Below are 24754 nucleotides of genomic sequence, written 5' to 3'. Positions count from 1 at the left end.
AATTTTATAGAAGTCATAGTCTACCAGGAACTGTGATTAATCACTTATGTAACCTGCTCTGAAGCTGCCCACTTATGTTGTACTGACTGAACATGCAGTTGACTTCCTAAGCTTTACCCTCTGTATGTGAAATGATGATAGCATTTTCTTACAGGAGTACCAGGCTGCTTGCACACAATTTTTCAGACATAGCACTATGCACATGATATTTAGGTTTCCATTATTGTGGCAAAATATCGATATAAACAAATGGAGGAAATTTTTACTTTGGCGTACAGTTTCAGAGGTTTTAATCCATGGTGTCCTGGCCCTAATGGTTTGGGGACTGTGGTAAAGTAGAACACCCTGGAAGGATTAAGTGAAGGAAATGTTCTCACCTGTAGAAACTGAAAGGTGAAATACAGAAAAAAGGAGTGGGCCATGTTCCCAACATGCCTTTCAATTGTACACACCTAGGACCACAGGCTGGTAACCAACCCTTCACAGAACAGCCAGCAGGGGATGGAAGCTTAAGATCTACATCACACTATAACTGCTGACCTGAGAAATATGGACTTCAGTGGACAAACCATTACCAAGTCTAACTAGCCAGTCTCTCCTAACTCTGGGAGTGCCCAACAATGGTACTGTAGAGACATGCAGGAAATTTATCTATAGGACCTCATAAAGAAAAGTGTGCAGGGCCTGGCAACTCTAATTTCCTTTTCATGTTTTAGAAGAGGCCTGGTTATGTAGCCCAGGCTGGCTACTGATTTGAGGCAATTCTCCCATAACCTCTAAAGTCTTGCAATTATAAACCTGCCTAGTTTAAAAATTCCTATTTGAATATGCATAGTCACTACTTAATAATCTCATTTAATCCCTAAAACCATCATTTCCAAAAAGACAAACAAAACAAACAAAAACACTTAGAAACTCAAGAAAAACTGCTTAATTTTGTACCACCTCTTTAATTCTATCAAGTTTTCAAAACTGCTGTGACCAGATCAATGGGTAACGAAAACAGCTGCAGAATCCCCATGGAAATCTGAAATAGAAGGCTCAGGTTAACATTTTCAGTTTTTCTACAAAAGCCACTGCTTAGAATTAACAGTTAATGAAGGTATGCAAGAACAGAAACAAATCTTCAGCATGAGGCTGGGTAGGTTTAGAAGTTCCTAAAAAGCAGTGTCTCTTTATAGCCCTACAAGACTGAAGAGGGCCTCTGGTAAAACCTCAACACCTCTCAAAACCTCTCCAGCTACTAAACACATCCAACTGCTATAACTAAGGGACACAGAAGAGTAAAAGGTAGGAAAAAAGTAATCTGACCACTAGGTAGCCAAGACAGAGGATGGCAAGTTAGAATTCCAGTTAGCCTGGATCACAGAGTAAGTTCCCAACCAGTCTAGGGGAAGGGGAGAGAAGAAAAGGGAAAAACCAAGAAGAGAAGGGGGAGGAAAAAAAGGGGAATCCTTAGTTGTAGTTGCTCCTCTAACCTTGGAACAAACTGTGAATATTCTAAGGAAAAAAGGAACACACAGACACACCCACACCCACACAACCACCATTAAACACACACACACACACCCACACCCACACAACCACCATTAAACACACACACACACACACACAACCATAACACACACAACAGTTACACAGTTCTTTTTGACCATATAGCAACTCAAAAAGGGCTAGGTCAGAGGTAGCATCAAGTTGAAGCTACTGATGAATCAACTGTGCTCTTCATGAATCTGCCTTCTTTTCCAGCCCTCCAATTTCCTTCTGCAAAGGCATAACCTCCTTCTTGAAGACAACCAACCTGCAAAACAAAGCTTATGCCTCATTCCATACTTGGCTTCCACTACAACCATTCACCTTGCATGTTTAAAACAGGACTTCCTTTGAACAAAGGAATAGTGTAACAGCAATTGGTAGATTATAGCAAACATAAATATAATATCATATTGATATTATTGGTAATATAAATTATCAGCTGTATCTGACCCAGCCCATCCTTTTACATGGGCCATTATCGTCGTCTTAGGGTTTTGACTATTGGTTATGGTTAGGTTTACACTTGGTGACAGCCTGGTCCAGATGCGGGTCTGCTCAATATCATCTTCTTGTCCACTACCAATCTTCACCCCGAAATCATCACTGTTGTGTCCAGAAGTTAGTACACATCAAAACTGAGGAAGCCACATGAAAATGTTTTCAAATTATCAGTTTACAATATCTAGTCAAACATCACAAAGGGCCAAGAAAGGATATTTTAGCTAAAACATAGTAAGAAATGGTTGGATATTAAACATTTCTATTAAACACATGAAGTAACCTTTACAATGTCTTTGTTTACCTCAAACATAGAATTCAGAATATGAGTAAAACGTCACAAATCATTTAGACCTACCATGGTTCCTCTGTTCTAATAATAAGCATCTAAAACCCATTATATCATGCCAGGAAGTGGTGGCATGTGCCTTTAATCCAAGAATCCAGGAGGCAGAGGAAGGCAGATCTCTGAGTCTGAGGCCAGCCTGGTCTACAGATTGTGTTTCAGAACAGCCAGGGCTACACAGAGAATCCCTGTCTTGAAAACACAAAAATAAAATAAAACAAATCATTCTGCCTTATTAAAATTAAACGGACTAAAAAGAACTTCTCAAACTAAATTTAGAAGCTAAAGAAAAGTTTGCTACGTATATGTATTTGACTCCATGAATTTTGTGGGGATCACATATCACCAATTTAACATAGAAATTTAGGTAAAAGTATTTCAAAGTTGTTAAAGAAAAAAATCTGTTTCTTCCTATTTAATCATATAAGCTATAACTTTTAACTGGTTCTTATTTTTCAAAAGCTAAAGAGATAAACATAAAAAAGATACCTCTCATACTCAAAAAAACAGACTAAAGCAGACCGTGGTACTTTACAACTATTGAAAACAGTAAAATTGACCTAAAGAAAATTATCCTTTATGAATCCTACATACATAGACATCGTGTAATATCCTCATAATGAGCAAAATAAATAATTGGGAGAGAATAATTGTTAAAATTCTAAAGAATTCCACTTAATGGAGAGTACTGAAGATACAATGAACACAGTAACTGTGACAGGAGAGGTGACCTGGAGGTGAAGAGTACTGGCTGCTCTTCCGGAGGTCCTGAGTTCAATTCCTAGCAACCACATGGTGGCCCATAACCATAATGAGATCTTGTGTCCTCTTCTGGCCTGCAGGTATACATGCAGGGAGAACACTATATACACAATAAACAAATAATAAACACAGTAACTGACAATGTAGTCTGGTGCTCAAAAACTCCTTCTATCATACTTAAATTCAACTTGGTCTGAAAGCATAAGCTAAATTTTTAAAAGTATCAATACAAAGTTAATGATTTTGCTATGAAGCATTGCCTTAATTCAAATATATTATGTATGGCCTGTATACTGTCTATGACACTTTAAAGCCTCACAAAATGTTATTCCTAGGCAATAACTCTGAAGAAAATAAAACATCTTTAAAAAGTCCAAAGCCACAGAAAATCAAGTCCGTTATATATCAATGGTGGAAAAAAATTTAATGTATTTTAAACTGTGAGATATGTTTTTTCCCGATAAAACACAATATGCAATTATTTCTTTAAACAAATCAACTAATATATATCACAAACAAAAATATTTATATCTTGGCTTGTAATGAATCAGTAATGTTATCTAGCTGAGATAGGCACCCTGCATTATATTATATAAGATTAAAAACAAAACAAAAACAAAACAGAGAAATCTTCAAGAATCACTTAAAACATCAATGAAAACCGAAGGCTTTCTGAATTTGAAAATGGCTTTTAAGGATGAAAACTGCTAATATCTTGACATCTGTAATGAAAGGGAAAAGCTACTAATCCTAGTTCTTGTCACAGGAAGTTGTCATTGCAGCTGATTTTCAACATTTATACATGCAATATAAATTATAGCTCTGTATAAGATTATAATACTGTCTAAAAGAAAATAAGGATATACAAAATATTTGATAAATAAAATTATTGCATTTAATGTTATTTTCTTAAAAACCCAAATCATCATACTCCTTAATGTTGTACCAAACAATGCCAGTTCAAATTATAGAAAATGTATGTCAACAGTACCTGAAACAAAATTAAGAAGGGTATAAAGCCCTACCTACAGTTTGTCTAATTTACATCAAGTGATCATGGAAACAAAAGATTATTAAAATTATTTTATAATTATGCACAATGAACAAAAGCATAATAGATAGCAGAGTACTTTTCCACCATAAAATTATTTACACCCATTTATTCAGCTAGGAACACTAGCTTGAGAGGTACTCGTCAGGTATATTCCTCTTGAAATAACTTCTCTACAGCAAACAATTGTCTTATATTTGGAACACATCGAAGAAAATAATTGTCTCATTATTTTTGTGTTTTGAGTCTTGATTACTAATAGTTCAAGGTATTATGGGAGAATCCTGGTGTCCTGGATAGCTCAATAAACACAGTAAGATCAAGCAGAGTGTTTGTATTCTGAAAATACTGTCCAATCCATACAAATGCTTGTGTAGGCTGTGGGCCCAGACTTCTCCTACTGGCAAGGGACACAACAAAGCGTGTGTTAAGAAAGCTTCACGCCAATTTTGTTCTGCTCCTTCTTCATCAGACGTTGTGCTTCCTTCTCCATTTTCTTCCTTTGTTGTTCTGCTGCTCTCTTCTCTCTGTCTGCAATTTTCTGCTGCCTGAAAATAAAGATATTCATATCTTTACTTTTATAAATACTATACAGATAAATTATAGGAAGGGTGGCTTCTTAAAAATCAAGAAATAAATGTTTGATTGTCTTAATTTTCTCATTTCCTTGAAAATCTCAAGAATTTCTGAAAAGGAGTATTTCATTTTATCCTTAGAAGATAGATGACTTTATAAAGCAGAAATGTTATCTTTATTGCACAAATGGGCAAAACGAGGTACAAAGGTAAGAGATTTGTCCAGCTATAGTATTAATATGTACAGGGTATAGAAACCCACATCTTTTCTTCATATTATTCCCACAAAAACTCTGCTTCAATTAGACCTCAGCTTTTGTGTATGTCAGGGGAAAACTATCCGCAAAGTTTGACATTAGAATTAATTATCTTTTTATTATAATAGATATTTAATCATCTAAAGGATATTAAAAACATACTACAAAAAATGGAATTTCAGATATATCTTCTACTCAGAACCAAGAAATTTAAAGAATAACCTCCATAAGGCATATTAGTAGGTATTTATCAATTTCACACTCTAACTGTGTCTGGTTCTTATCCTAGAAATAAGAAATAACACAGACTAGAAATAAGAAAAACACTCTATCTTTACCAATTGGCTTGTCTAGGGAGACTGGGCCTGGAATGATGACTTAGGAGAGAGGGGAGAGTACCAAATTGGGGGTAAAAAGTAGCTCAAGAAGTAGGTAAGGTTGAGGGGAAAATACAGGTCAGCACGTGAATGGAACAGGCAACATCTAGATCTATACAGAACAATCTAGGTGGGGCACCTAAATAAGCATATGTTCAATTGAAAATTCATGAAAGTGATATGTTAATCCATAAGTATATGCACGAGTATATGTATGCATGTATATACAACTGGTTTTCAATAACAATTATGAATGCAAGGAGGCAGAGTTACAGATGACCAAAATCTCACAAAGGAGAAAATTTTCTTTGTGGAACACTCCAACTTTCATCATAATTAGCCACGTTTAAAGAATGGAAGAAAACTTACTTTATACTAGCTTTGCTCAAATATAAGAAAATTAAAAAATGAAGCCTGAAACACTGAAAATATAGGAAGAAAAGTAATTATAAAGTAATGAATAGGTTATAAAAAGATAAGCTTTGACCTGGTTCCTATCTGAAATGAAAATAGCAGCAATGAATATTCTAGGCACAAGAAACAATTTAGAGATTACTGAAGACAAAAATGTATTTTGCCCATTCAGATTCCAGTCTGGAATTGCTTCAGTACTAGAATCATGTTTTTTTGACTGATGACAGAACTGGAGAACAGAAAAGCTTCTAAGCTTAGAGAGTCTGGAACACAAAGGCACTTTACAATACTCAGTGTCTTCCTAGAGGCAGCAGTGACATAAGCTTCCGTGTCCTGTTACTATACCTGTGGAGGACACAGCATGAAGCATATCTACTATTAACTACTGATCTCATTTAACCAAACTGGCATAAAACACTGTTTTTATTTTATTAAGGTGACAAGAGATAGGATGGGAAAAGGAAGGTTTTAAAGCAACATTAAGATGCTCTGCTTGCAGCTAAAAATTCCATAATACTATCGTTAAGATTATTAGATTCTAATGAATAGCTCTTTCTTTTACCTTTGTGCTTCATAAAATTAATAATTACAGTCCTCCAAATTTTCTAAAACATTCTAAATTTTGGACCAATTATTTATTTTTAAAAATCTGAATAAAAATGTCATTTTTGGTGATCCTTGCAACAGTGCTATTTATTTAGTTCACAATTTTAGAAACTACCCTTTATTAAAGACACAGTTACACCGACCAAAGGGAGGCTAGATATGAAAACCTCTGACAACTTCATTTTAAAACCGAGATCCCCCTCCTGTTAAAACAAGGATATACTGAAAACAAGATGGAAAAGAAAAAGACAAAAGTTCTACGTATTTAACTGCACCCTCTGCTGGTTATTCAAGGTTACTATAAAACTGCCATCAAAGACAAGAAAAAAAAAATATAAAAATCAGTTCAATTGTTAAGATAGTCAAGAAAAGGTAATTCATTTTCTATCCATAGGGCAAAACCAGTAATAATTTTAAAATAAATTTCTATCACTGTATTTTGTTAGATTTTTACATTTTGTTTTATGTGTATGTGTGTGCACCTTACATGTACATTATGTTGATCATGTGTGTACAAGTGCCCACAGGGGCCAGAAGGGGACACTGGATCCCCTGAAACTGATATGGCTCCTGGGAACAGAACCTAGGTCTCCTCTTGCCCACCAGTTTACCTCCCAGCCCCTTGCTGTGTGACCCAAATGTAAAAAGAGACTTGACAGATTTATATGTGAGTTAACATCAGAGGTAAGTCCCACTTCTGCTTTTCATTCATTCTTCCTTTCCTTTTTTGACCAAAGACTGAAGTGTAAGAACTAAGCTTACTACTCATATAAACATAGAATGAACACCCAACAAATATGAACTTTAAACTACAGCATAATATTTACTTTTCTGTACAGTGGGTTGTTAAGATGATCTACTTGTTTTATAAGACTTTAGTGGACACTAAAATTAAGATACATGTAGAGATTAAGGGTGCTTTATTAGCTACTTTCATTCAGATGTAAAATTCTGACACTATTTTAAATTGTGAAACAATAAAAACAAAAATTACAACTTCTAATCTAGAATAGGATATAACAGTGGCTCACAATTCACAGTAGGGTATTATGACTACCGTGTTGCATATGTATGCAAAAAGGTTTTGCCATTAAGATTATTATCCTTTGGTTCAAACAATATTTTAAATTCATGATATCATATAAAAAGATATAAAATCTGAAATCCAGAGCAAGTTTAATGAGAAACAAGTTCAATAAGGTCAGTATGTGTATATAGAGACAGACAAGATACTTGACAGAGTAGACTTTTTTGACCTTAAACATAACAAGAAAGCAATCTAAATTTTCTACACAAGGTACAATACGATAAAATCATTCAAATACCTCAGAACTTCTTCTGCTTGCCAGGCTGCATCTTCTTCCTCTTCCCATGCATTGGTATTTTCTTGCCATGTATCTAAGTCACCTAATTCTGACTACATTAAAACATAAAGAAAAAATAAGTTAGTAAGGAGCCATCATTTCTCTATATAGCAGTTCAAACTCAAGACGACCAAAATAAGAGGAACTTTAAACATCTAACTTAGAACCATCTGTTCCTCTCCCCTGGTTCCCTAACTTCCATACTGATCCCTAGTAGGGCACTGAGGCTCTGGCCTCTCGTTTGCCTAAAACTTCAAGTTTCTCAACAACACTATGATGTGTGACTTTCCCACGGGCTAGAAAGGTTCTGTGTAACGTCCAAGTCCAAGAGTGGCATTCTTTATGTGCAACCAAATGCTGACTGGATTTGATGTGGACTTTACAACAGAGAATGCACACTTGGTACAGTAAACCTTATCAAATGTCCGTAGCTAGGGAGACCATAGTCACTAGTAGGGAACAGTCACTACTGCTGTTCTCCTAAGCAGACATGCTGTGTTCATTACCTTTCAAAGAATTATGGTTATGCTGATAATCTGGTGCTGCTGTCAGCTTTGGTGAGAGAAGCTTTTTTCCAATTGGCTATGGTTACTGTAGACTTCTAAGTGGTCAAAATGACCAGAATGAGTGACTGCTGAATGCCTAACACTAAGAGGGTATCTTTTGCAATACTTCCTGCCTCCACCACCAAGGCTCGGAAAACACCATGGATGGAGCAGAAGTAATATAAGAGACTACAGAATGCTTCACGTACTGTGGGATGCAGTCTTCCCAGAATGGCACAGCAACTGTCCTCAAGAACTCACAGCAGCTATGATTAGCTACACAAGAAAGATGTACACATGAATAATAGTCCCCTAACATGGAAGTAGCTTATGTGGCCTCTTCAACCCCTAGGGACCTACAGGCAGTTAATGACAGCCAAGTGGGAGTGGGGCAGAAAGAAATTTTTTTCAATGGTACGGACACTGGGCAAATTTCCCAAGCTCCTATAAGCAATCCCAATTAAAACTCATTTACATGCACATACACACACACATACACACACACACACATACACACATACACACATACACACACAGGTGCACAAAACAGACACGGGGAGGGGCAGAGAAGAGAACAGAACAGAAGAGATCAGAAGAGAACAGAACAGAAGAGGGGAAACAGACTGAGACAGAGACAGAGAGAGGAGGGGAGTGAGAGAAAGACTGTGTGTGTTGAAGAAGACCAGCTTTCTTCAAATCATATGTTTTACAGAATGATATTTCCTATTTAATTTGGGTATTCACTTCCTTAGTTTGGAATAAACAAGAATAAATCCTCTCGTTCATTCCTGTCTCCTTTTGATATAAGGAATCAGAGCAAAAAGGATAGAAAGAATAGGGATTGCTTCCAGAATTAATGCCAGTGTCTGACAGGAGTAGTCTGTGCTGGGGTAAGTTTAAAAGTAGCACAGCACGCTCCAGTTAAACATACGAAATGTAAGGGTATTTTCAATGGCACTTTCTGTTTTCATCTTATACAGATATAATAAACCAGGCAAAACTCAGATTTAAGATTATATACATAGACACACATGGGGGAGGGAGGACAGGGATTATACATATGTGCATATTTTTTTTCACAATACAAATACACACACACACACACACACACACACAATCAAATACAGTAGTTTCTTTATAAAAAATGGCCTTCTAGCCAGGCAGTTAATTCCAGCACTTGGGAGGCAGAGGCAGGCAGATTTCTGAGTTCGAGGCCAGCCTTGTCTACCGAGTGAGTTCCAGGACAGCCAGGACTACACAGAGAAACCCTGTCTCGAAAACAAACAAACAAACAAAAATCCCCCAAAAAACAAAAAAATACATAAAAACTAATTACATCTGCGACTGGGGAGGTGGCTTCAGGAGGGAAAGACCTTTGCTGTGCAAGCATGAGCACTGGAGTTTGGAATGTCAGTGTCCAGGTACAACACTGGGCATGGTGGCACATGCCTGTAATCCTAGTGGACACCAAGTGAGACAGGAAGATCTGAGGTTCCCTGGCCAGCCAGTCTAACCAACTGTTGAGCTCTAGGTTCAGAGATAGACTCATTCTCAAAAATAAAGTGGAAAGTCAGAGAAAATATTCAGCACTGATTTCACCTCTACATATATGCATTTATGTATGTACACACACACACACACACACACACACACACACACACTCACCCTAAATACATCAAAAACATCCAAACCAAGCCAACAACAAAATGAAAAAGTATAAAAGATGACACAAAAAAGTTGATATTCATAGTATAAAGAATTTTCACAATACAAACAATGAGCTTCAGGATAAAAGTAGACTATTCAATTTGAAAGCACTCTACACTGAAAACCTATAGGCAGTGAGTAATGGATACGGGGGAGAGACATTTTCTTCAGTAGTGTAGCCACTGGTAACGCGTTAATGCTCCTGTAATTGCCACTGTAAAATAATCCCTCAGCCATGCCCTCCATGGAACCTAATAAAATGCACTAGGTCATTTTTAAAAAAAAAAAAAAAAAAGACATGAAAGTAGAATTTGTATAATGTTATTTTCATAGCACCATTTAAGAGTTATGTTTCTATCTGCGTGTATAATAATTTAATGCTGTCTCATCACTATAATCAATCATTTCCTCTTCCCATACCCTGGAAAATCAGTACTGCCACAAGGAAACTCAAACAGCCTGATACATGAGTACATCGTAAGAAACTAAGATTTCCTACATCCTACCGAACCCACAACTCTGCAACTGACTACAGTCTCAATGCAGCAGCTGTTTATAAACTCACTAGAATCCCTGACATAGAACGGCCCAATTTAATCACCCTTAGAGTCTTAGACACAGAAACTCTGTGACATAATGAATGTTCATTGCTATCTCAACCCATTTCACTTAGGATTTATAACTGTTAGCTGGTATAATCAATTACTCAAACATCTGTAGGCCTGCAGAGGCATCTGGGTAATTGTGGGAGTTTTGTTTTCATTTTTGGTTGACCAAGCTTCCTGGATCATTCTGATATACTCCCCGGTGGTTGGGAACCCTCGCTTTCTGTTCTCTTCACTTTTGCCTTTATAGTTTCACATAAGTCTAATTCATCTAAAACTACATCACACTTTCAATGTAAACTTACTCTATGATGAAAACAATTCATAAGTCAAAACTGGCCTTAACCATTTTGGGAGTAAATCCTCAAAATTCTAATTTCTAAATGTCAACTTTTTGTCTCTACCTTGTCTGTATATAATGGTTCCCTGACCATAAATGTCCAACATAGTTGTTAATCTTTTAAGATGTTAGGTCAGTAAAGCTATAGACCAACTTCTCATGAACTTTTAAATCTGTTACTTTATTTTTCTCCTCTTAAAACAAAAGAAAAAGATTAAATCTCCCTCTAGATCTCATTAGCACACTTACAGATTGATGAATAAAAGGCATATCTTGTGTAGCTGCCAGCCTACTGGAGAAACCTGTGCTACCATCTGGGACACCAAAATTCAATGGTTCTCTCTTCTTAATGACAATCTGAAAAATAAATTACAACAGGATTATAAGTTTATTTGATACAAAACTATATGAAAATAATTGATTGAGGTATTTGTTTATGGCTTAAGTTGTGCTTTCTTCTTTAAAATGTACAATGTAGTTAAAAATTAACCAAAATTTCCATGCAATTGTAACATATATCCTCCAAATTCTAATTTCCAAATATCATCACCTTTCTGTCTCTGTCTTTTCTGTGTATAATGGTACATACTAAGAAGAAAAAAAAAACATCACATTTTAAAAATTCTTTTTCTTCTTCCTATTTTACAAGAGTTCCTAAAATAAAATGAGGCACTTTTAGTTACTAAACTAAATAACAATATAACATGGATAATAGGTCCTATCAGAAGTGTATCCAGCATCCTTAACTTGTGGGATTTATCTATAAATGCATAAGTCTTTCTGGCTAGTAGTATTAAAATACATTTACTTGATATATTGTAAATTTTGTACAAAAACACCATCAACCTAATTTGCTGCAATAAGGTATCATATAAATTAAATTCCAGAAATATATTTTCATAATACAATATATACATCAACTGAGAAACTCATTAGTTTCCTTCCTTTTCAGTACTGATATATTTGAGCAATACAGTTTTAAAAAGAATGAAAGTATATATGTAGCTGAAAAAATGTGACAAGGATATACATTAGGCATGTGGAATAAATAATACCTTCATGTCATATAAAATATGTGTATCTATATAGACAAGTATATACAAACATGCATAGAATGTTTTCTGTTTGAATAACTAATATAATGCTCAGTATAATTTTCGGAAGTAGGAGAGTTAAAAGTATTTGAAGGAGATGAAGCAGAATTAACTCTTCATTTATTATAGTATAGTATGAATGAACAATATGTATAAGTGGTATTAAAAAACAGCAATATGTAATATACAAACAATCCAAAAAAGCCCAAGCAGAAAGTTACTGAATGGCTGCTTTGGGGAAGTAAAATGAGCCAGTGAGTGATAAGACAAAGTCAGTCATATTTCATTATAAGTCCTTCAATATTCTTCTACCTCACATACATTATCTTGGTAAAAAGACAGGAAAGTAGTCATTGTGCTCTTTCCAAGTGATCTCACTGTCAACTGAAAAGGGAGAGAAGTATAAATGGCTAACACACCATGGACTGGTTGCACTAGTTGTACATGTAATATAATGGGAAATTATCCATTTATACATATAATCAAACTTGGAACTTGTTAAAACTGTTCAAAAGTTTCCCATAGGAGAAACTAACTCCTGCTATCTGAAATCCAAAAGAATTTTTGCAAATGCTTAATTATGTTAGAAAACTTGGGAATATGCCAGGTTATTAGATCTAGGTCTGAGTCATGTGAATACATAAAATTCTTGTTTAATAAGACAGAAAGCAAAAATAATCATAAATAGGCTTTCTAGAAAATATAAACAATAGCATCTAGTTTTAACTACTAGAATCTAAAAAATATTTTAATCTCCAACATACTTTCTGAGTTTTCCGGATAGTTGGTGTCATGTCCTTGAAATAGTCAGGTTCCAGTTGTTCCAACGAGTTCTGCTGCGTTGCCACATTCCCATTCCCTCCTTCGATCTTTACACTTGTGGGTGCATCTTCATCCCAGGAAGTCCACTCCTCCACATCTGTCTACATGCGATGAAGAACTGTCAGCCACAAAACAACAACCTAATGCTCATCGTGGTGTTAATTAGAAAAACAGGCTTTTGGAATTTTAAACTTTTTAACTACATGCGTATATGTGATTCAAACTACGTACCAAAACTTTGTCAAGTAAATGCTTTTAAAAAATAAACTAGTATTAAATGTACAGCTCATACAGGGTGGACTGGAACTTTCCACTTATACCTAACCAAACTGATTACCTGACTGAAAAAAACCTTAAAAAAAAAAAAAGAAAAAAAGAAAAGAAAAAAAAAGTATCAACATTCTCCACAAGGCTGAAATAAAAGTCTAAAAACATAAAATCTAAATGTCCAAGAAACAAGCCAGAGTTTTCAATGTATAAGGAATCCATGAATATCAATTCATATGGAAAGTTAACTACAAAATCCCAACTCAAGATGATATAAATTTAGGACATAGCTAAAAGTTTAAAATATCAAACGTATCATAAAAGTAATAGTACACACGAAACCAGTGGGGAAAAAATTAGATGTTAACAAAGAAATAGAGCAGAATATATTATATTTATTTATATTATTATTATTATTTATATATAATAATATATTATTAATATATATTAATATAATATATTATTGTGTGTGTGTGTGTATGATCGAGTAAAAGGTATAGAACAAATAGTAAGAAAAATCAATGAGATCCTGACCACCAAATTATTTTGATGCAGCCTAGTTTGAAAAGCTATGTTCTAGAGTGCATGCTCCATTACAAACTACCTGCTTAGGGACAGACGAATAATCAACTGTGGTGGGCAAAGTTATTTGGTCTCCACTTAATTTCCTTCCTCTGCCAGATCTGAAAGAAACAGAATATATTTCAAGAACCACAAAAACAAGCAAGAATAAAAAGCATTTAGACAGTAATTTACTCAGAAGGTGGGACTTTCTACTTTTGTAATTATTGTTTTAAATAATAACTGCTCAGAAAGCTATGATGATAAAGCATAGTCAGCAAACTTGTCAAGGTTTCCAAAATCTTGTGCAATGTAAGTGCTCTTTGGTTAGGATTCAGAATTATAAACAAAATTACAGGACTCGGGACCAATGAAAAGCCGAGCACAAAGCAAGCTTGTCAGAATCCCTGTGCTCCACAAGTGCTTCGGGTTCCATAGGTAAAGCTCTACAGTATTTTAATCAGGGAGGGGTGGTTTATGTTTTAAGGGTTTCCTGATAAAATTAACTATTAAACAATTTAAAAGTTTAAAAGTCAATTAGTCAAACTAAACCAACTGATTTCAAGGCTGTGAAGGAATATACTAATCAGGATATAATATAACTCAGCTGTTAACATGGACTATGCAATCTATGGAACCATGGTTTTCAAAGTTACTTTACTGAGTCTAGTTACAATTACCCAACTCTTTAGCTACAATATTCTTATCTGTAAACTAGATATCCACACTTACATTTCTTAGGTTCTCTTAACGATTTAAATAAGAGACATACTTAAAACAACTAGAACAACATTGGCTAGATAGCAAAACATTAAAACACAGTAGCTATTAAAAACCAGTAATCTGAAACTCATTCCCTTAGAGCTACTTGCTAAAGTTTTATGACAAATTCAGAAGTTATATTTTATTCAGTTAAAAGATAAAGACAAAGGCATTAGTGCCTATTACAAAAGTATGGAATTTTACAACACATAATTCAGGTTAGTTTTGATACCTAACACAAGTTTATTCTAATAAACTTGTTTTCTTTACATGTGTACGTACAGTCTGTCCTAAACATATTGATACTATCAACAGAACTCACAGTGACAACAAACAAAGTCCTTCAGTGAAGTCAAATACCATTCCGTATTCTAAAACTAATCAACACTGACCAGAATTTGAGAAACCACAAACACGTGAGGACACTATGCTCCATGACTATTGTTAACCTCTTTCTGATATTACTACTCACCTACTTTCTCTAGGAAATGTCTGATTTCTTCTTCATTTTGACTTGAGCATTTTTCGTCAGTTTTTTATACTCTACAATCCAATCATCAAGGACAATTTCAACAGTCAACGACCCCATTTTTTCCATGTCTCTTGACTTCTCATCTACCAGTGACCACGTCTACTCCACATCATTTCATCAGCATGCTAAGCTCTAGACAGGATCAGCCTAGCACTGTATGTAACTTCCAAAGCTACCCACTGAAAGGATAGCTGATTACCATTTACACCCTCACTCAAACCTTATCTTAAATGTATCGCCAAGGTTTTCTGGGAATATTTAGGTCAAACGAAATACCTAACAGTCTAATAGTTACATTGATTGATAGAACCCATTTTTTTTCTTTTTGAGACAGGGTCTCTTTATATAGTTCTGAATATGTCCCAAAAATTCACTTGCCTCTGCCTTCTGCCTTCCAAATGTTCAAATTAAAGACATTCACCACTACGGCTTGCTTTACTTCCTATGATTTAGTCATTAGGCCCAAACAATTTAGTAGTTACACATATCCTGAGTTCTTAGTAGCTAATTGAAAAGCTGAATACACATGTATCTTTTTCCCCCTCTAATTTCATTCAGAAAGCTGAGAAAGGAGAACATAGGGCAGCCTACACTACACAGGAATACAGAGGCCAGCCTGAGAACCACAGCAACATCCAGTTTCAAAAATATGTGTGCTTTTTGGTAACTGTGCAGCTTCTTAACTCTTGAACTCAGACTGAATACTACCACCCTCATTTTCTGCTCAGAATTAATTTTGGTGACATAAATATCTTAAATTCCAACTTAAGAACCTAGCTTTGCAAAGATAAGTTACAAAAAAAGCTGTAGGCCCTACTGTTGCCAATATGAACTCCCTGAAATAGGATTTCATCAGTGCTCAACAGTTGCTGGCCACTGCAGCTCTGCTGGAAATGGTTAAAAGGCCACACTTCTGAATTTCCTGATGAGTCCTGAGGCACCTCAGCAAATGAGAAGCCACAGCTAGGGTATGGCCATGTGGTAAGACAGACGGATTTGGAATCTAAAAATAACCAAATGACCAAATAATTTATTCTGGTCAATGAGCACACATACACAAAAGTTAATTTTACTTATAGTTCCTCAGTTGAAAGTTGTTAAGAACATTTTTATTTTCTGTGTGTGTGCATCTCCCCACAAATGCTCATGTACTATGTGCACACCTGCTACCTGCAGAGGCCAGAGGAGGGAACTGGAGTGTAAAGGGCTGTGAGCTGCCTTGTGGGTGCTGGGAACAGAGCCTAGAGTCTCTGCAATAGCAGCAAGTGTTCTTAAGCACTGCCATTGCTTCAGCTCCCTCTGTTGAAAGTTTTAAAAATAACTATAAAAGTAGCATTCATATGAAAATATGCAGAGGAACACCTATGCTTTGCCTAACCACTTTTAAACATTCCAATAAAGAAAGAATATATAATATCTGTGGTGGTGATAGTGTACATTAATCTGCTTCTTTCTGAAATCTTTTAAGATTAATTATTTAATACATGTAAATGGAAGGTATAAAAATCTGAAAGATTAAAACCACTGACTTTGTTTCTAGTTTTGAGAAACTGTTTTCAAGCAGCATAGAGACTAACAAATATTATAAACAGGACAACTAGTTTAAAAAGTTTTCATGTCTTTCCAAGTTAAAAGTAATTCAAACCAATGAGACAAATAGGTGAGTTCAAACAAAGAAATCATTTACCTGCATATTAATCTCTTTAGGAATGAGAACACTGTTGCTAGGCAGGTGCAAACCTTAAATAACCGAAACTGAGTGATGGCCATGGTGAAAACCTGAACCTGTGGGGAAGGCACACACATCAGAACGATTACACACATTTCTGAAACATGTTCTTCTTCTTAATCTAAACAGAAAAGTCCTTATGCACTAAGAGAAATCTGGTATTTATACTGTCCTCTAAAACTGTAACAGTAAATTCTAATACAATGGAAGTCACATGAACTACTTAAGAAAGTAAGTTTTAAGTATTTTTAATAGTTTTGAGGAGAAATTTTTGTAATTCTGAGTAAAATATTTTGCCTAAATTAGTACAAATTTACTTACAATTAAAAATACTCAAATAGCATAACGTCGTATGTATAAATCCTTTATGTTTTACAATTTGATTCACTTCAATATAGCACAACTGAAAATATTTTCTTTATATATTTTACATACTTTCATTATGTCTATTTTACAAATGGAAAAACTGAACTAAGGAAAATCAACATGTTCAAAGCATAGGTAGTAAGTTCAAAGAAATGATAAAGCACATCTAGTTCACATGTGCAAGCCTGGTGATCTGCTCAAAGAAACACCGATGCTTGGGCCTACACTTAGTAAGTCCATTAGCAGATCTCTGAGGAATAAGGACAAAACACAGGCAACAATAACTTCCCAGTTTTTAAAAATAATTCATAATGCACTATTCTCAACTAAACGAAGCAGTTTAAAAATTAAACAGTAAAAAGCAGTAATCAGCTGTAATGACGGGAGGGGAAATATAAACACATCAGGAAACTGAGACCTAGTCCTCATCCTAAGTGGTAACAATACTATTTGCTTTGGTGTATACATTAGTTATATATTATATAAAGGTTCAACATACAACCAAACAGTAAAGAAAGAGAGAAAAGAAAAACAATGAAGTAAAAAACAAAACAAAACAAAAAAAACCACACTAATTGTCACGGTCCCTGACCTTGATCACTCTGTAGTCACTAACTGGGAGTTTCTGCTGAAGGAAAAGGCAGCTAGTGCTTTCTGTTGGTTAAGAGTGGAACACAGACATTGTATAAAGGTACAATGCAAGTTCCACAAGGTTCCTTTAGCCATACTCTTGTAATTTTTGTACATATAAAGACTATATTTTATTTTTTATTGTTTTACTTATTTACTTTACATTCTGCGTACTGCCCATTCCCAGTCAACACTACCACAATCCTTCCTCTATCCTCCTCCCTTTTCTATTTGGGTGGGGGCCCCCTTGGGTATTCCCAACCCTGCCACATCAAGCCTCTTCCAGGCTAAGCTCACCCTCTCCTACTGAGGCCAGACAAGGAAGCCCAGATAGAAGAACATATCCCATGTACACACAACAGCTTTGGGGATACACCCCGCTGCACTTGTTCAGGACCTATACCAAGACGAAGCTGCACAGCTGCTACATATGTGTGAGGCAGAGGCTCAACCAAAACCAAAGATTGACTGCCTTGACTGAGTGATTTATTCAATGTGTAAGGCAGATGGGCTCTGAGAGGATACAAAAAAAGGAATCAAAAGCACATTAACAATTTCTTTCAAGTAATGTAAATATTTCTAACAAAAACATCCCCAAGGTGGTTTACTTGATTTCAAAAATCTAATGTAGCTGACTCTCTCAAAGCATCGTGGAGATGCCACATTTCCAAATGTTGCCCAAACTGTTTCCTACTGCCAATGGTGTTGGCTAGGTATAAGTTTTTATTACTTCTTGAAGAAACGGTTTCTTAATTCCAGTGGTTTTCTACTGAGAAGGTTAACATTTTCTATTTTATACTACAGTAACATCTATATACTGTATCCATAATACACATTACTTCTCTAGAGGATTTTTTACCTGTATGTTCAGCTACCATTTGCAAAGTCAAACTTGAAAGAAATGACTGATTCCTCACTATAAGTAGAAAGAACTGAACAAATAAAATGATGAATTAAGGCTTCATTTAAAGCTGGCTTGTCAAAAGTAACTGTCAACAAAATGAAAAGCAATTTTCCCAAGGAGAAGTTTGAGTACAACATTCATGCCCTCCCCAGGAAAATGGACAGAACTGGAGAGTGTTGTGTTGGAGAGAATATGCTAGAGTCTGAAAGGTAAAGATAGTACTTTTTTCCTCATTTGTAAAAGCTAGACTTCTAATACAATACATGAAAATAGAGTACTGCTTGACAAGAAGAAAAGGACCAGAAGAAGCAGGAATGGTAGGGAGGAGGTGAGCAAACTCCATTATCTAGAGAAAGGAAATATAATGAAGCTTAATATTTTGTACAGTATATACAAACATATACTAACAAAAATTAAGGGCAAATTTTTAAAAATATAATAAATTTTCAGAAACAAAATATGAAAGGTAGCTAATAGATGTATGACACATAGCACTGGGAAAGAAAATATAGCCAAAATGATACTCCAGCAAGATTTTTTGATAAAAACAAACACATTTAATATTTTGGGAATGTGCAGAGGGTTTAGTGTTAGGCTGAGAATGAAATTTCATTCAGAGACTCGGCAGCTACAGTTATTCCCTTCTCAAATATCCTTAAGTGCCATTACTCAGTAAGTACCTTTCACCTTGAATGGCTCCAACAAAAATTAGAAATAAAATTTCAAGTTTAGGTGGAAAACCAGAAAGCCAGATTATTATTGATAACAGAACGCCCACATAGCAATTAACAATATCCAAGTTCTGTGATAAATCTGTAATTAATGACCATCTATTATGAATCAAGCACTATCTGAACAGTAGCTAACAGAATCTACAAAACTTAATTCTAATGAAACAGGTATTAATGCCATCGATTCATAGTAACAGCAGCAGAGTAAGCACAGGTTCCTATCTTCCTACAATTGCTTGTTCAAACCTACATCCATTTAATCTGAAAGGCAAGGAAATCTAGTTAGGGTAATCAAGGAAGGTATCAACGCTAAGCAGTTTCACTAAAATGGGGAAAATGTAACCAAACTATTAAAGCAACACTTTGTCAATTACAGTGATTTGTAGACAAATTTTATTCAGGGCTTGTACATAATGTTGCAGCTCAGTAGAATTAAGATATATTAGCACCTACTATGTAACATACGCTACACTGAAACTGGGAAACACATCCCTGCACAAAGAAACCCTCTGCTACTTAACAACTGTCTGGTGTTCTTTCTACATTTGCTTTTAGTCAAAGGGAAAAGGGCTACAAGCGCAGGACCCCACCAGTGTGGCTTAGTTTGTTCTCTCTAAATCTTAGCCAATGACACCATTTAGGTTCGCAAATATTTCTTGAATTAAAGATTAAAAACTTAACATTCTTTGGGCCCTTAACATGTTCAGGATTTAGTTCAATAGTTTCAACATTCCCTTTTAACAGATAAGGCCCATAAAGGGTCTGAGTAATTTAAACAGGTTAAATCAGGAGTGGCTGGAGGAGAAGAATCCTAAGGCCAGGCATTCTGTTTGAAACGATTTTAAATATATATATATATACACACATACATATATATCACTACAGTCTGATTTCTAAAAATACCTTATAGATTCTCAATTAGGAAAACACTTGGGGCCACTTTGCAATTTGGGTGCTTTAAAGTACTTTCTAGAACTGGGCAATACTGAAATAACCTACCAAAATACTCGAATTAAAAAAATAGAATTTCTTAAAATGACTTAACAAAATGCAGAAACTTTATGCCAGAGGAATAATTTTGAAGAAATGACATCTCCAATTAAGCAATAGCAATATGAGTTCTGTTGTGAGAACTAAAAGACTTCCTATAAGTGGGAGGAAGGCATAAAGAAAGAGAATCCTGCATGATGAAGTCAATCTCTCCTTGAGCTCAGTGAATTTCGTCACACCCTGGAGTATATATCAATTAAACTACAATTCATTAAGCCAAGCGGGCTGATACTCACAAAACGAGTCATCTAATGCTGTCCTAAACCTGGATTTCTAAGTCTTTCCAGACAATTACTTGAACATCCTATGACCTAGGACCAGCACAGAATATACTCAAATTAGGTCTGTAACTCGCTAAAGTTTAAAATCATAAAGCTCCCAAATAAAAATCTACCTGAACTCAAACCGTTAAAAGAAAGGGTCAACACCAGAGGCAAAGTAAGCAAAAAAGCAGTGCAGCTGGTGGTAAAAACCGAACATTCTGTACCATCAGGCCTTCAAATTGGCCACCCCGGGGACTGTTAGTTACCGAGGTGGGTTAAGGTCTTCTGAATAACTCGACGGAGAGCCTCATAAACTAAAATAATTTTCACTTTCAGATTACCCACCTAGAACTTGCTGACGGAAAAAAAATCATACCCACTGCACAGATGAGCAAAACAACACACACACACGCGAGCTTTCTGGTTACGCAATCCCACGCCCGGTGGCGGGCGTCATGTGAGGCGCTCTAAACTGCGGAAGGTGGGAGCCGGGCGGGCTGGGATTTGGATGGTGGGCAGCTCGGCCCCGAAAGGTGCGAGGTGCGAGGCCCATAGAGGGAGGGCAGGAAGACGGCACATCGCCCTTGGGGAAGACTGAACGTGGGGCTTTTCCGGGTCGGCAGCTCACAGGCGGCTCTCTCGTGCGTGAGCGCAGCATAGCGAGGGGACAGGGACAAGCCGGCTCCTAGCCACGCGAGGCTCTCCCCACAGGTCACCCTGACCCGGAAACAGTACCCCTGAGTGGTGGCCCGGCGAGTGGGAGGTCGAGGTAGAGGGCCGAAGAGGAAGGCGGGAGGGCAGGAAGTACGGGGTGACCCAGAGGGTGGCGGGGAAGCGCGGCCACCAGCCGCAGGCCGACCCCGGGTCAGGAGGCGGGTGGGTAGAGAAAAAAAGCCCCTCGCGGGCGCGCGCAGGCCGCACACACTCACCTGCCCCTCCCCCTCCCCGCCCGCCCGGCGGAGGCTCCGAGCTGCCGCGGGCCACGCGCGCTCACGAGGCGCGCGCGCGCACAGCCGCTGTCCGCCTCGAGCTCGCGCTCAGCCAGCTCAGTCCCAGCTCCGCTCATTCAAAGCCGGGCGCGCGCTCCGTCGCAGCCGCCGTTGCCGCCGCGCAGCCGCCATGGCCGCCCCTTCGCCAAATACCCGCCCGGACCCCGCCCTAGCTCCGCCCGGACACGCCCATTTCCCCGCCCAGACCCTGTCTCCCGGCCCTCTTTTCCCGCACCCTGCCTCTCGTACTCCTGGCCCAATAGAAGATAGATACGTAATTGACGTGCAAGCCTCAAGCCAATGAGTGCATAGGGGCGTGGTTAGTCGCGACAGTCCGGATCCTTTGGCCTTTTGTTAGTAGTATGGTTGTTGGTTGAGTGTTTTGTCCTCGAGCGATTGGGCTCCTGCCAAGTTGTTCTCCCTTCCTCCCTTGTAGATGTGTGTCTAGCCTGTGACCAAGTCTCCTTCTGTTCCATCCTTAAACCTGTCTGCTGGATGGGGCCAAGGCGAAGCTGCATATAGATTGTGAAACACTAGAGAAGCCCCCTCTGCCTCAGAATGATTTGGGTGTGACTAGGACAGACCCCGATTGTTGCAGCACCTGAGACTTTTACACGTCTCTTCCAGAATTTATCCTGATCTGATTAAATCTCGGTCCAGTTTTTAACTGAAAGTAAGGCGGGTGTTTCCTCTAAGTCCCTCCTTATATCCTGCATCAGGAGCTAGCCATTTTACCAAGCTCCTGTCTTTTTTGTGGTTCTCTCTTAGAATTGGATATTTTTCTGCTGTTTGATTGGCTTTTTGTTTTTGCTTTTCATTGTACATGTTACTTTGTTTCTTTAAAATACTTTCTCTTAAGGATACATTGTAACTTGAACAGATGCTCCCTCCTACCCCTCTTTTTTCCTCCCACCTCCCATAGACCCTTGTTCTTCCAGATAGTTTCATTTCTACATTTATAAATATGTATGTATGTACACACACACACAAACACATTTTTTTCTATCTTATATGCTTGTAAAAATCAGACTTTATTACTTTGTTGGACTAAGAACGCTTTAGAAGCTACTGTTAGGAAGTGGCTGGTAAGGGAGTGTGTGTGTGTGTGTGTGTGTGTACATATATTTGTGTTTATAATATATCCAAAAGCTGAAAGCAGTTTTTTCAAGTTCTTGCTCAGCTAGCCTTTCCTTCCTATACCTTTTTAAAGTTTCAGTTGCTTTTGTTCTCTCAGCGTGATGCATCTATCTATCCTTTTAACCTGAACTATTCTAACCCCACCCTCTTTACTGAAATCTGCTCCATATAGTATTACTCTTTTATTGTGTTTTATTTTCCTTGAGAAAAGTTCTTGCAGTTCTGAAACTTAAGCCCCTCCTGCCTCAGCTTCTACAGTACTCTGAGATTACTGCGACATTTTTAGTAACTATACCTCCCCATATCAAATAAATAAATAAATAAATAAATAAATAAATAAATCACACACTTCTACAGAAACCCTGGTGTCTGGGGACTTGCTTCACAACAGAGAACAAAAGGAATGCAACTGTTCTGGGTAGTTTTATATCAACGTGTTATGGCCTAGAGTCACCAGAGAAAGAGCCTCAATTTCACTGAGAAACTGCCTCTATAAGATAGGGCTGTAGGCACTCTTGTGAGGCATTCTGTTAGTGACTAATGTGGAAAGGCTCAGGCAATTGTGTGAGGCCACTTCAGGCTGGTGGCTCTAGCTTCTGTAAGAAGCTAGCCACATGATAAGCAGCATTTCTACATGGCCTTTGCATCAGCTCCTGCCTCTAGGTTCCTACATTGAGTTCCTATCCAAATTCACCTGTAACATACCTGTAAGAGAATATTTTAAATTTTGTTGGTGATCCTACATGCCAGCACCTCAGGATCCCTCAATGGAAACTCCTTCTTAAAATGTGCAATTTTTTTTGTAGTGTCTAATGCCCAAATCATGTGTGAGGGCAGAAGAGAATGACCAGATGTTAAAGTAGGAAGAACAAAAGATATTTTAAAATTCACAGTCCATTAAAATTACCATCAGAAAACACTCATAGACCATAATCATTACTACCACTAAATGACTTTCTGGATTGCTTTTCTCCATGGGATCTAACTCATTCTGCCTGTACTATGCATAAAACGTTTGCATTTAAAACATAAAAACATTTTAAAGCTTCCGATCTACCTCCTTTTGGTTTTACTCAGGCTCCCTTTGGGAGAGTCTCCATGGTTTAAGTTCTTCAGCTGTGGTTGAACCTGGTGCACTGACCCTGCTCAGAGTCCCACACTTCTACATTACCCCACCTCAATATCTGAATTTTTATCAAAGGGTGCTTTTTATTGTCACACTGATAAAACTTGAATGTTAATAGATTTTTATTAATGAGCAGATGTTCATGGTTGAGTACTGATTAGGAATTCACATTTATTTCCTGATCAAGTGAGACAAAGGCTTGCAGCTCATAGCATACAGTGACAGTCTGAGCAGGCATATGTGAAAGCACAGATTTTTTTTTTTTTGATAATTTTAGTAGATTGTTTTATTGGTCTGACGACTAGAGAATTTTATTTGATTTTTAAAATAATGAATGTCAATATTCTGGAAATTTAAACGTTTTTGATGACTAGTAATAAATTTAAAATAAGCCAATTTAAGCCAGATTAAGATATATATAAACACAGGTTTATTGGGAAGCTGCTCTTAGAAGGTGAGTTTACTGGCCCCAAGGAAGAAGACCAGGGAAGTCTCCATGGAAAGGGAGACAGCAGGGAGAAAAAAGAGCGAGAAAACATGTCCACAGAGAGAAGAAAGGGAGTGGGGGAGAGAAAAGAAGAAACCAAAATGTCTGGATTATATAGGAAAGAGCTTCTGTAGGAAGGGCAGCCCAGCCAATTACCTGAAAAGTTCAGGGTTGGGGGCAGGCCATGTTATGTAAGGACTGAGGAATGCTGGGAGAACCTGATGGCCAGTTCTGTTTTGGTATGTAACATATGCCCCTTAGTTCTTTGTTCTGGGCTTGGAAACCTAACAACTAATATTTAAGGTTAATAGTTTAATAAAC

At 37.0% G+C, this 24754-nt stretch overlaps 1 protein-coding gene across 2 annotated transcripts; it reads right to left on the bottom strand.

The window, feature by feature from the left end:
- Positions 1-3545: 3545 nt before the first annotated feature.
- Positions 3546-21344, bottom strand: Ebag9 (estrogen receptor binding site associated antigen 9). 2 transcript variants are annotated; one of them, XM_028767876.1, is made up of 7 exons: positions 21040-21344; positions 16709-16806; positions 13771-13849; positions 12842-13000; positions 11233-11340; positions 7748-7839; positions 3546-4741 (listed from the first exon to the last, which is right to left on the bottom strand). In XM_028767876.1, the coding sequence occupies exons 2-7, from the start codon at positions 16789-16791 to the stop codon at positions 4621-4623; spliced, it is 642 nt and encodes a 213-aa protein (XP_028623709.1). In that variant the 5' UTR covers positions 16792-16806; positions 21040-21344; the 3' UTR covers positions 3546-4620. The 2 variants fall into 2 exon arrangements, with proteins under 2 accessions (XP_028623709.1, XP_028623700.1); XM_028767867.1 differs by having other exon boundaries at positions 13768-13849; positions 21040-21080.
- Between the last annotated feature and the right edge of the window lie 3410 nt (positions 21345-24754).

The sequence above is a fragment of the Grammomys surdaster genome, unplaced genomic scaffold (assembly GCF_004785775.1).
Source record: "Grammomys surdaster isolate TR1022 unplaced genomic scaffold, NIH_TR_1.0 63, whole genome shotgun sequence".
Classification (NCBI taxonomy): domain Eukaryota; kingdom Metazoa; phylum Chordata; class Mammalia; order Rodentia; family Muridae; genus Grammomys; species Grammomys surdaster.
This window is presented reverse-complemented; position numbering and strand designations above follow the sequence as displayed.